At 45.0% G+C, this 12,018-nt stretch overlaps 2 protein-coding genes across 8 annotated transcripts in view; one reads left to right on the forward strand and one right to left on the reverse strand.

The window, feature by feature from the left end:
- Positions 1 to 6,131, reverse strand: part of ZFYVE26 (zinc finger FYVE-type containing 26) — a 52,532-nt gene extending 46,401 nt beyond the window's left edge. For 2 of the 6 annotated variants that reach the window (XM_037394082.1, XM_037394080.1), the window contains exons 1-5: positions 5,931 to 6,069; positions 5,301 to 5,512; positions 3,767 to 3,845; positions 2,902 to 2,991; positions 438 to 990 (exon numbers count right to left, since the gene is read on the reverse strand). In XM_037394082.1, coding sequence (XP_037249979.1) covers positions 438 to 990; positions 2,902 to 2,991; positions 3,767 to 3,845; positions 5,301 to 5,491 — 913 coding nt within the window. In that variant the 5' untranslated portion in view covers positions 5,492 to 5,512; positions 5,931 to 6,069. Of the gene's footprint in view, positions 1 to 437; positions 991 to 2,901; positions 2,992 to 3,766; positions 3,846 to 5,300; positions 5,513 to 5,930 lie in introns of all 6 variants that reach the window. The other 4 variants (XM_037394084.1, XM_037394083.1, XM_037394079.1 and 1 more) reach the window with 3 other exon arrangements.
- Positions 6,132 to 6,955: 824 nt separating this feature from the next.
- Positions 6,956 to 11,571, forward strand: LOC119151040 (galectin-related protein A-like). Of its 2 annotated transcripts, none has more exons than XM_037394380.1 (5): positions 6,956 to 7,068; positions 9,326 to 9,414; positions 10,187 to 10,361; positions 10,692 to 10,876; positions 11,397 to 11,571. In XM_037394380.1, exons 1-4 carry the CDS (start codon positions 7,045 to 7,047, stop codon positions 10,833 to 10,835), a joined length of 432 nt encoding a protein of 143 aa, XP_037250277.1. In that variant the 5' UTR covers positions 6,956 to 7,044; the 3' UTR covers positions 10,836 to 10,876; positions 11,397 to 11,571. The 2 variants fall into 2 exon arrangements, with proteins under 2 accessions (XP_037250277.1, XP_037250276.1); XM_037394379.1 differs by lacking the exon at positions 6,956 to 7,068 and adding an exon at positions 7,075 to 7,152 and having other exon boundaries at positions 9,323 to 9,414.
- The last annotated feature ends 447 nt before the right edge of the window (positions 11,572 to 12,018 follow it).

Below are 12,018 nucleotides of genomic sequence, written 5' to 3' on the forward strand. Positions count from 1 at the left end.
AGGCTTGAACATTTGGGGATTACTGAGGTAGTTGAACTGTCATTGGCCTGAAATGGAACATCCTCCAGCACAAATAACCTCCAGCTGGAGCTGTACCAATAAAAACTTCATATAGAAATGGAGAGTCAATTTTCCAGTTACAAGAAATATTGTCAGCAGGAGAAATGCTAAGCAGATTAAAATAGAGCACAACAAGGGTGGTAAAGGAAGTGCCAACAAAAGAAGACAACATGGACTACAGAATAGTAAGGAGAGAGCCCTGGGGTTCCTATGACAATTCCTTGCTTTAAGTCATTTTAGCATCATCTTTTACAAGACTCAATGGCTTGTTAAGGCACCTTCACACAAACACTGCCTGACATCTTGACAACTTGCCTGTTAAATGCCTCAGTGACTTTGTTAAACAAATGGAAACCAAAGCAAAAAGTGAAACTAACCTTTTCGTATTGATTTTGACACCAGAAATTTTTCTCTTGTTCTTTCTATGAGAACACTGCTATACAGGCTTAACAGGCCATGGCTCTGTTTCCTCAGCATACAGCTTAGTAGCTTCTCCTCTCTCAGCGGGCTTCCCTCAGCCCAGCATACATCCAAGAGCTCCCTGAATAGGTGCCGTACTTCATCAGCCTGATGCTCCACCTCAAAAGTCACTATACTAAGAGCAGCATAGATTGTATCCACTAATTCTCTTTGATCTAATCCTGCTGAAATCTCAGAACTGCACTGAAGCCTCTGCAGAGATTTCAAGGAGTCACGAAGAAATTCAACAAAGATGTTTTGTAGAGAATAATAGTGCTGGAGCAAGGAGCTGTGTGTGCCTTCTTCCTCTTGGAAGAACTCCAGTAGGGCTTTTGCCCTCTGTGGAGCCCGCAGCAAAAGCTTCCGGAGAGCTGAAACAACATCCAAACTGAATCTGTGAGAACAACCATCTCTTCTTTTCTTATCTGTGACGTGCTTGTTCTGGCTGCACTCAAATGCTTCAAAGAGTTCCTGGTAGGGAAATAATAAAAAGAGTAAGCCTTTCAGATGCCACTAAAATATGAAATATATTACTTTTTAAAGTAGGAGAAACTTGAAAACAAGAAGCTAAATCAGTTTGGAAACATTGCTATTATCCAGGAAAACCATTAATAATGGCCTACTTTGTCCAATATCCTTGCTAGAAGAATGGATATGCCCAAATATGTTACAAAATATATAGATTCCTGTTACAAACAATTACACTGTATGAGCCATGTGCTCATAAGCAAGTTACCTTAGTTCACAGGAAGCTCCTATGGGATGGCTGAAGCACTACTGTATTCTACCTCTTAGCAACATATTGATGCGACTATCTTCATACATGAGTAAATGCACGATGATTCGTGTTCGGTCTTTTTTTTTTTTTTTTAATACCTTTTTTTAATTCCAGATTCATACCATCTGTCTACTAGCTGCATCATCCTCACCAACACTAATTCTTCAAACTCAGTTAAAACTCCCAACAGATTCAGAAGCCATTTCACAGACTCCTTTCTTAAGCAACAGTAATTTTTCTTGTTAACAGAAGCAAACCTACAATTCCAGAACTAGGAAGAGGAACACAAACAAACAAAAAAGTCCCAATTAATTTTCCTAAGAAAGAGAGGGAAGGTGAGGGACAATCCAGTTGAACAGCAATTAAGCAGCGCTTATGGCACTTCTGGATCTATGTGAGTGCTGTCCTTGGCTGGAAGAGACAACTTAGGGAATATGGAGGGGAGAGGTGGCTGGTGTGTGCAAAAATGAGAATATTAGCAGTGGAAGAAAAGGCCACAACATCCTTTTCTTTATTTGCTGGATCAAAACCTAACTCTTACCTACTAACATGCCTATGATAGTAACTGTGAAAAGATAGGAAGTTGCTGAATCTCTTTTTTCTTTGCAATGCTGTTGACAATGGTGGAATCTTTCATGACCTTGGGAGGTTAGATGGTAATATATACAGACTTTGCTAGTCATTAAAATAAATTTGCTTGAAGTCTGTTAATCAACAGTCAAGTTTACCTTGTTTGCTTTAATCTTATAATTGTTAATTCTGTATCCTTAGAGAAATACTGAACACCTTTCCCTTGTATTTAAAAGCGGAAAACAGCTTCTGAATATAGTAAGTTTTCATTTTCGTCTTAAGAAAAGGCATAGAAACAAACAAACAGAGTCTTCTAAGAGTTAGAACCTGTGAATATTCCACATGTCAGGTCTAGTTCTGTTGTACCCGACATCAAATTAGGCCAGTTCAGTTAGTAACTCTCCTGATTTTCTGTTCTATACTTGCTTTTGATATTACTCCATCTTTGCATATTTCCATGTATTAAATAAATCAGTCTGCATGTATTAATTAATAATGGAAAAATGGTCCTGGACCTCAAAGCACACATCATACCAATTACCCAATAAAATGGTCCAGCACAGCACCTGAAAACTTGCAGGAAGGGGACAAAGGACCATGGAGGGGATGAAAATTAAGATCATACGAAGAAGAAAAAGAAAAAACAAACATACATCCAAAGTGTGCTTGGCTGACTATGGCTTGGTTTGGTTTACAGTGGGTTTTAGCTTTATGATTACTAAAGGCGTCTATAGATGTAAGACTGTGGCAAGCAGGTGCACTCAGGAACAAAGTGTTATAAAGACACGTAGAAAAGCTTGCTCCTTTTGCCTGCCTATAGCCTCCTCTCTAGCCAGAGAAATCACTTGCAGGCACACTGGATTAACTTTAGAAAGATGTCTGAATTACAGTGACTTACAGTTGCCTAGAAAATTAATAATATATTAGTATCTCAGGCAATCAAGTTAACAGGAAGTACTAACTTTGATCCCAAAACCTGATAAAGTTGGTATTCTGCATATCTCACAAGTAGTAGGGCACACTAAGTAGCTCACCTTTAGGACTTCCTCAGAGACATCTTTCTGCAGTTCTTCCAAGAACAATAAAAATTCAGTTTCTCTCTGAAGAACAACTGGAACAGGTTTCTGAAACAATACATGAGAATGGGAAAGACATTAGCCAATAAAACTTTTATTTACATTACCTTATAAAAATAATCTTATCTATTTCATAAACATTTTGAGGCAGACTGAAATATGTCACTGAAGACAACCAATTCTCAATTAAAGGCTATTCCACAATTAGGTTCTGCTCCTGCACCAGTGGATTGCATTTACCTATACATCTGGAAACGGAGACAAGTGTCACTTTGTCAGGAATTACATTCCTATCAACTAGAGACATCTTTCCTCAGAAGGTAAAGAAAAAATGCAAGTCTAAGTAGTAGCAAGGACAAATTACTAAAAAAAAAAAAAAAAAAAAAAAAAAAGCCATGATCACACATCCCAGTGTACCAATTAAAAAAAAAATAAATGGCTAGTTTCTCCCTTACTCATGAAACATACTGCACTTGTCTGTCTGAAAACAGCAATACAGAGAGCACATCCCTCACCATCTAAAGCCTATAATGTAAGAAAGGTGCTACACAAATGCAGAAGTCGATACACTCACGCTTTCCATTTACAGAGATGCTTAATGCTAAAAAGCCAACTTCCACTAACTAAACAAAAAAAAATCCTGATTTTTCTCTCCAGTGTGGAGATTAACAGTTGTTTCTTCACAAGTTTGTTAAAAGCGAAAGCAACGTATCTCTCCAGCTACCTTGAGAACTTAATTCAACGGAACATGGGAAAGCCTATAACTTAAATAAGCAAGTAGGCAGACATTTAGCACTTGGAAGTCAGCTAGATGTTTCTGTACCTGATTCCTGGCAAGCCATTTTTCCAGCACAAGAAGCCAAAGCCATGCAGTTCTCCATGGGCTAGAATTCTGCCTCCATCTACAAAAACAATAAGCACATACACTGGATTATACAAGGTTGTTCCCATCTCTGAGAAAACACTGCCAGGAGTCATTTTGATTTTTTTATTTCTTCGTGTAAGATGAAACCATAGTTGACTAAACAGCTGAAGAAGAGTCAGGAAGGAAAAGAATGCAGAGAAACCACAGTATTGGTACTACTTACACATTAACTCAATGATTTCTGCTATGCAAATAACTATTTTTAGATCTGCCAAATACCAATACTACTGCTGTAGTTCTTTGCTTCAAAACAATGAAATTTATTTCTGGTCTAAAGTTCAGTCTGTATAGCCCTCTTTGAGCACTTCAGCAGATTTTTCTGAAATCTGACCATATGCCAAACACTGCTATTTCCTGTTCTGTCTAGTTCTAACCAAAAAAATGAAACTAAGTTTTAGGTCACGGTGCATAAGCACAGCTCTTTGTCCAAACTAGAAGTGAAGTAATACGCTGCTACTAATCTCCATCAGCTTTTCATGTGCTCCAGTCCTTATACACACATTCCAAAACCTACACAGTTATGGAACACACTCAGTACTGTCAAAGGGACTAGGAAAAGGAAAAAAAAAGAAGATAGTGCGTTGGCCTTTAAAACTCTTAGCACTGCTAACTAAAGCCTTTAGATGTGATAGCCCAACTATCAAAGATCAAAAAAGCTTATGTTTCACATGGCCATTAGCAACATTCATCTAACCACATGCACACATTCCTCTGGCTCTTAACTGCTGTCAGTGTCAACTTGTTGCTTAGAACCTTTACCAAAAGGTTACAAAAATCATAATGTGAATAACTATGACCATCTGCTTAAAGAAGGGGAATACCAGTGTTCCCTGAAGTGCTAGAAAGTCACCCTTCATACGCACCTAACTGAAAAGCCAAAATCAAAATTAACTAGGATTGAGTAAAACCAATACCATTTCAAAATCCAGTGCAAGAGAAATAAGAAATCAATACTATAATTTTTTAGAGTTGTAATTTTTAGAAATTGGAAGGTCTTTCAAGAGCTGGAAACAAGAGAACTTTTTAAATAACTACAGTGTTGATGTTGGAAGTTCCATTTCTAAATTAACTGAAGCTCATTGTCAGAGAACTGTAATTTCAGATGTTCCATCTCCTTCTTATCCTGCAGTAAAATCCAACAAAACCAGCTCTGAAATGCTTCCAAAAAGTTTTAAGGTTCTATCAATCACCATGTCAACTGCATAAATGAACACAGCTTGTTACCCCGTGGGCTGGGCAGCCTGCGAAGTGTGTGGGCAGAGGTAAGTCCTCTGCGTTCAGGTAAGAGCACACCTGGACACATCCAAGGCACCTCAGCACTGCAGCAAGCGCTATTTCCCAGATTCCACCTGTCTCCCACAGCCACCACTAAACTGACCGCTCCTCCTCGTTTACACTCCAACCTACTGAAGCAAAAGGGTACCTCACTTACCTCACCCCCACGGGACAAGCTACCAGCGCCTGAAGAACCGCTTCTACCTTCTCAGGGCCATCGCCGTGCCACTGGCTCAGCTGGGGCACGCAGGCCTGCGCGAGTTCCCAGTCCCCATGCTGTACGCACTCGCAGAAAAACCCGAAGAGCCGCTCCAGAGAGACCGCTTCTTCGTTTCCAAAGGAATGCATCTTCCAGGAGGGGCAGGTGACCTGCGGCAGGGTGACACACGCGCAGGCGGGTGCCGTGAGGGCACGCTGGGGCACCGACAGGGCGCCAGGGCCAGGCAGGGCCAGGCTCCGGGGGGCTGCCTCCCGCAGGGGCAGCGGGGTACGGCGCCAACAAGCACCGCGGGCTCGCAACGCGGGCCGGGACCGCCCCGCCGCGGGTGCGCCGCCCGGGGGCCCGAGCCCAGCCCCGCGGCCCGCGGCATGCCCCCGCCACTCCGCACCGCCACCCCCGCCCCCGGGCCGCCCGTCGCCGCGGGGGTCGGGCCGTCTGGGAGCGGCGGCAGCCGCTCGCCCCGGGCCGCGCGCTCTGCGGCGCACCCGCCCGGCGCCTCGCCCTCCCCCGCAAGGTCCGGCCCGGCGCGGCGGCCCGCGGGGCCCGTCCTGCCGCGGTCCGCGTTACCTGGCGGGGCAGGATGCAGCCGCCCCGGCGGCGCTGAGCCCTACTGCACCGCCCCGCTACCGCCACACCTCGCCGCCGCCATCTTGGGCATCGCCTCAGCTGACCGCGCCGCCGGGCGGGCACGCGGGCAGGCGTCCGCCCATTGGCCGAGCTGGGGCAGCATGTAAATAAACCGTCATTTTTCTTTGGGGCGCCTGACGCCGCCTCAGGAAAGCTGGCAGGGCAAGCCCCGCCCTCCCCGCTAGCCGCGCCCATCCCCGCCCACCGGCACGCCCCACGGCCTCCGCCTACCAGGCGCCAGCTCCCCCCGTGCTCGGGCCTCTCGTGGTTCTGGTCGACTTCTGCCCGAAGCTCCGCCTCCTGGCGCGGGTTGGGCCGCGTGCCACTGGCGCGGGAGGCGGCGGGGCCCGCGGGGTGCGGGGCGGGTGTAGCGGCCGGCGTCGAGGGCTGCGGCGTCTCTCAGAGCGGGGGCGGCTATATGTATACGTATATTATGTACACCTATATACAGACATAGAGGGAAAAAGGTATACATATTGGGGTATATACGGATACGAGAGTGTGTGTGTATTTGCCCATTGTGTATGTGTATAGCCCTATATGCATACCTCACTCCATATATATAGAGGTCTATATAGGGATATAAGTTACGATACATTTCCCCCTTTGAGAGAGGACAGAAACGGTACCTAAATAAACAACTTATATGTATAACATGTAACTTATATGTATAACGTTCACAAATACAGTATGTTTCGCACACACAGCATTTTAAAATACATCTGTAACAATGTGTAGGTATAGATACAGGTACAGCTACCGAGGTCGGCTTGCCAGGCACCCCTGTTCGAGGTGGCGGGGTCCTGCCCACCCTAGCGGTCCCCGGCCCTCTCACCCACACCGGCTGTGTTCCTTCCGAGGTCCCCGTGGTGGGATGAGGCAGGGAGGGCCATGACTCAGCGGCTGGGCTGGGTGGTGTCCAGCCAGTGTTCGGCAGAGATAAGCCCCCCCCCAGCATCCTCCCTTTATTCCGGGCTTTTTGTTTGCTTTTGTCCTGACGCGCAAAACAAAAACTCCTCCAGGGACTGCTGTGGCGAAGCGAATCTGAGCGGTCATGACAGAGGAGAGGTGTCCCAAAGTAAGTGATCGAGTGAGCCCCCAGGGCTCCTGAACAGAAAATATGGGAAAGGGTCTATGTCTGTGCACATGCGCTGCAACCCACCAGTAAGCCATGTAAGATGCTGCAGGAGTTTGTACCGTTACCTCCTACAGCGTCCTGAATATTTGTCACCTGTACTGTCAACTCAGTGTCCGCAGAGAAATGGCACGTGGGTAGTCTTGCCTCTGAATTTACTTCAGCCATGCTGGACGAGCTGTAAGTGTTGAAATGATGTGGTGTCACTCAATCTATTCTGTTCTGATTCCCCATGCCTTTAATGACGGTGCTTACTGTGGGTGCAGCTCTGCGCAATTTCTCAACGTGCACTTTCAATTTGGGGTATTATTTTGTATCTTGTCTCTTGTGTAGGCAAGGAAGGAGCTTTAGTGGGACACAGGACCCGCATGAGGATGATGTTTATTTAGCGTGGGATTGTTTGTGCTTATTATCTATTCTCTAATTGCTTTATCCAGTTTAAAGTAACTCCTTACAGTCAGACTCCTTACTTGAGGAGCTGCTCCCTCATGTAAGATGTCTCAGGTGCTGACGATTTTCTTTTGTTACAAAGTTCAAAACATAGCTGCTGGAGTCACCTGCCTGCTTCTGCAAGGGTAAATGTACAGTACTAACAGTCAGCAGAAGTGCTGTCAGTTTTGAAGGTACTTTTAATTGCTTCCAATATGTGCCTTGTTAGGAATGAAAAGTTTATGTATCTGTGAAGCTGTAAAGGTGTCTGGATGTAAATATCAAATGTGGAAATAAATTGTTTAAAGCCATCTTAGCAGAAGATGTAACTAATATATTGAAATTAGGCAATGGAGTATAGGCCAAACATTTTTTGTCTTGAATTTGTGTTTCCGTTTAGCAAGATGGCATTCAATAATTTAAAAATCTAACATTGGTTATATTTTCCATTAAAAATACATATGAAATACCCATAGCAACTTACACGAGAATGGAAGCTCATTTGATGTGAGCAGACGTCTATGGGTTTCCATGCTGATGTAGTGCTTCTCATAGTCAAAATAGTAAACCATGCATGTATTGTGCAGGTCTTCTCGCAAAAAATGTCTGAGTTTTTACCTTGGAACACTGGAATGATAAAGCACTTTTTATCTAAAATAGGGTCTGCTGTGTATTGCCTGGGAATGTTATCAGTGTTACACAAATTGCAAATAACGCTTAGTGTTTTATAGCAGCTTCTTTCCACTTGAATCTGCATAGGGACTGATTACACGCTACAGTGCAGTACTCTGGCCTTTTATGTTTTAAAGCCATGTCTGAAACTGAAGTCTCAAAATGTCCCTGCTTTAGTTTCTCCACTAACCGTGGAAGCTGTTAGAGAATTACTTGGAGCAAGCTAGGTGTAGCTCTGAGCTTTGCAGCTACAGGTCTCTGTGAACAGGACAAAAGTAGATCCACTGGGAAGCCATGTTCTGGCCTTGAAAAGGCGATGAGGACAGGTGTGACTGGGGTAGCTGCGAGGACGCAGTTGCATTTCTCTCAGCATGCAGTGGTGGGGCTGCGTCTTTGCTGGCTTTGTGCTCTTATGGCGGTGTAAATGCTGGCTTTGTGCTCTTGGTGCGGTGTAAAGCCTGCGGCTGTCAAGTTGGCCTACTAAAATCTGTTAACGAATTTGAGCTGGCAGAGTCAGTTCGCATGGAGCCTGCGCTCCACATCATGCTGCTGCAAAGCTTTCAATCTGCTGCACGGAGCGCTGCAAACAGATGGATTGTGGCCATGGCAGCCATCACCAGCTCCTCCCAGGTGTGCCAGCTACGTGGGTTCTGTCACTTGTGCAACATGTGGGTCCTTACAGCGCTCACAGTGCCAGGTCTGGCCCTGGGGAGTGGTGCCAGTCCCCTGAAGACAGTGGTGGCGGCTGCCAGCGGCGCCTAAGGTGTGCGTCGGGGTCAGTCACGCCTGTCCGGCCGGTGGAGCGCGGGCAGCTGCCACTCCTCTCACTGGCAGCCCCTTTGGCCAGAAACTGTCCCCTGGGCCCGCAGCCCTGTCAGGCAGCCAGCGCCTCCTGACCCCTTGTTGGGTTATGGCCACCCTCTCGCTCACCTCAGCTGCCAGAACTGACAGCATTTACACCAAAACTGCGAGAAATATTTTTAAAATTTTTTTGTACACGTAAAAGTAAACTCAAGTTATGTGAGATGATCAAAGCAGCTGTTAAAGCTAGTTTACCATGGCATGACTGACTGCAGCACATTTTCACTGTTCTCTGCAGGCGGAGCAGTATGTTGGTGAAATTAAAGGTGGCCTGAGACCTGCCATGAAACTCACAGTCATAGGAATGGTACACTCCAACCCCAAGAGGTAGGTGGAGGGGCTGGTGTGGGCTTCACCCTGTCATACATGCTCCTACCTGTCCTCTAAATTCAGAAGTCTTCTTGAGGGTCTGTACTCTTTGGAGGACAAAAGTTAAACACATTCATAATTTATGGCTTGCTTTAATTTTCCTGCTCCTGGGCTAAGATTAAAGGGGCATGAAAGAATTCACTGTTCAGCCTTTCTGACTGCCCTGTCAGGATTTTCTACTCCTTGCCCTTATCTAATGCGAACCGGAGCAGGCACACAAGTGGCATTTCTCCTCCAGGAAGAGGTGCAGTTCTGAACCTGCCTCTTGGTTGTATGCTGGGCGCTGGAATCAACACCATTTAAAATACAGCAGCTTTGGCAGAGGGGGTGCAGGTTCATTGCTGTGTTTAATCTGGGTGACAGCAACTATGCTTATCATTACACTTTTTTTGCAACTACAGTGATCAACTCCAGTGCTTCCACTGGTGAAGAGTTTGCCATAACCTATTTTAGGACACACATTAGAATTGGCTTATGCACAAATGTTGATTTGATTCCAGTCACAAGAGAGGGAGAGCAACATCAGAAGTCGCTAGCATCCTACTGGAAACTGGAGGAAAAACAAAGACCAGCTTGTTCTCATCCTTTCTGCACTTTCTAAGCCTATAGAAGACCTTGTTTCAGCTTGACAAGAAATCAACATCTGTCTCTAGTCTTTATAAGGCATCTGCTGTGCTCCACATGTCTTTTCACATATCTGAAAGTCCTAGTCATTTAATATTTTTTTCAGCTTTTCAGTGATGCTGCTCTGTGATCCAGTGGATGCAAACAAAGATGTTGGGCTGTTATTTACAGTTAACTTTAGTGACAAATCCATCACCCGAAATGCACGAATTGCTGGAAAATGGGGAAAAGAAGAGAAGACCATTCCCTACTTCCCATTTACAGCAGGCGACACATTTAAGGTAATTTTTGGGGTACTATGAATAGGGTGGAGAAAAGGATGGGAGAAAGTCTGGAAGCTATGTGTATGAGACCACAAATAGCTATCAACATTGCCAGGTTAACTAGTCTAGTACAGCACAGAGAGAACCAGTTCAAGCCCTGATAGGAGAGATCCATTTCTTTCTCTAGTCTTAGCAAGAGAACTCACTATAAGGAGCTTTACAGTATCATCTCAGCAGAGGGGCATTTCAGAAGTCTGTGATCCCCACCACATGGGGTTCTATGTCCGTGCTGGTGAATCAGCTCTGCTGCTCATCTCTAACACCTTCCCCTGTCATTTTCCTTTGCAGATGGAGCTCTTATGTGAACACCAGCAAATAAGAGTCTTGCTTGATGGACGGCAGCTCTGTGATTTCACTCACCGCATTCAGCCCCTGAACTTGGTGAAAGCTTTGCAGATCTCAGGGGACATCAAGCTTACCAAAGTGGCTTGAATAAAAGGAGACCAGAGTATCACCAGGGGACAGAGGCAAATGTACTTTCTCCTATCTGAGAAATGTTTTATCTTTTTCCCCTGGCTGGTTCTGGAGAGTGGGACCTGTATCTTTTTAATTTGCTGATGTGTTTGAAATACACAGTTTTTCCCATACACACTCAGCCATTGCAGAGCTATGGCTGGTCCAGGTAAATCAGAGAGCTTTTGCTGAAATACTCTTTTGGCCTCCCAAACTGCAAAATTTATGATATTATGCAGTATCTCACATCCTTATGGTCCCCTAACCCTCCAGGCATGCCAGCTGGTAGAGCTCAGTCCTCTACGGTGGGGTGGCTGTTACCCTTGTGACTAGAACTGGGCAGTATACAGGTGGTGGGACTGAGAAAAGAAGAAGCAGATTTTCTTTTAAGTGGATAAGGGAATCTGGTGGGCCCCAGCAAGGCTCACGCTATCAGGAGGGAATTGCTTTTCCTGGAAGCTCTGCTCAATCAGCACAAAGCCATCTGTGCTTCCCAGTACAGAGCAATAAATGCCTTACCAGCATCCCTGTCTCTTGCAGGTAGCATTCTCGTGAATTGAAAGGTTTCAACAGCTGTGGATCTCACAGTCTTCTCTGGAACAACCCTAGGAAATGGTATCTGTAGCTGAAACTGCATTGCCCTTTCTTGTATCTAATTAAAACTACATCTTTGCTGGCAAACTTCTTCACCAGCTCTGTTAAATATTTGAATGCATGTGAATGTTGTGCTGTTATTTCATTGCTGTAGATATAGGAAAAAGTCCTAAATACATGGCTATTCTAATGCATATATAAGCAAATATCACAGCTGCTGTCTTTGGCTCTGTTATAATTGGTTGGTTGTAACACAGGATGAAGGGGAAAGTCTCTAGATGAGGAAATTTTTTTCAGTACATAACTTAGAGAACAAAAAATCTGCCAAGGGGTGGTTCTGTGAACAGAGAGCTATGAAATTCCTCAGTGACTTCAGAAAGGATATACAGCATGCTGTCTTCAGAAGGCTTTTGGAGACTTGGCAGAGTCTGGCTGTCAGATACAGGTACTCAGATAACATGAAGAATTTTATGCAAATAGTGTATCAGCAGGCTGGTCGGATGTTTTAATCATCTCATACATTCCATTCTACCCTCTGGTGTTGTGGAGAATGTCTCAGTTTCTACAT

Source organism: Falco rusticolus, chromosome 7 (assembly GCF_015220075.1).
Source record: "Falco rusticolus isolate bFalRus1 chromosome 7, bFalRus1.pri, whole genome shotgun sequence".
NCBI classification, from domain to species: domain Eukaryota; kingdom Metazoa; phylum Chordata; class Aves; order Falconiformes; family Falconidae; genus Falco; species Falco rusticolus.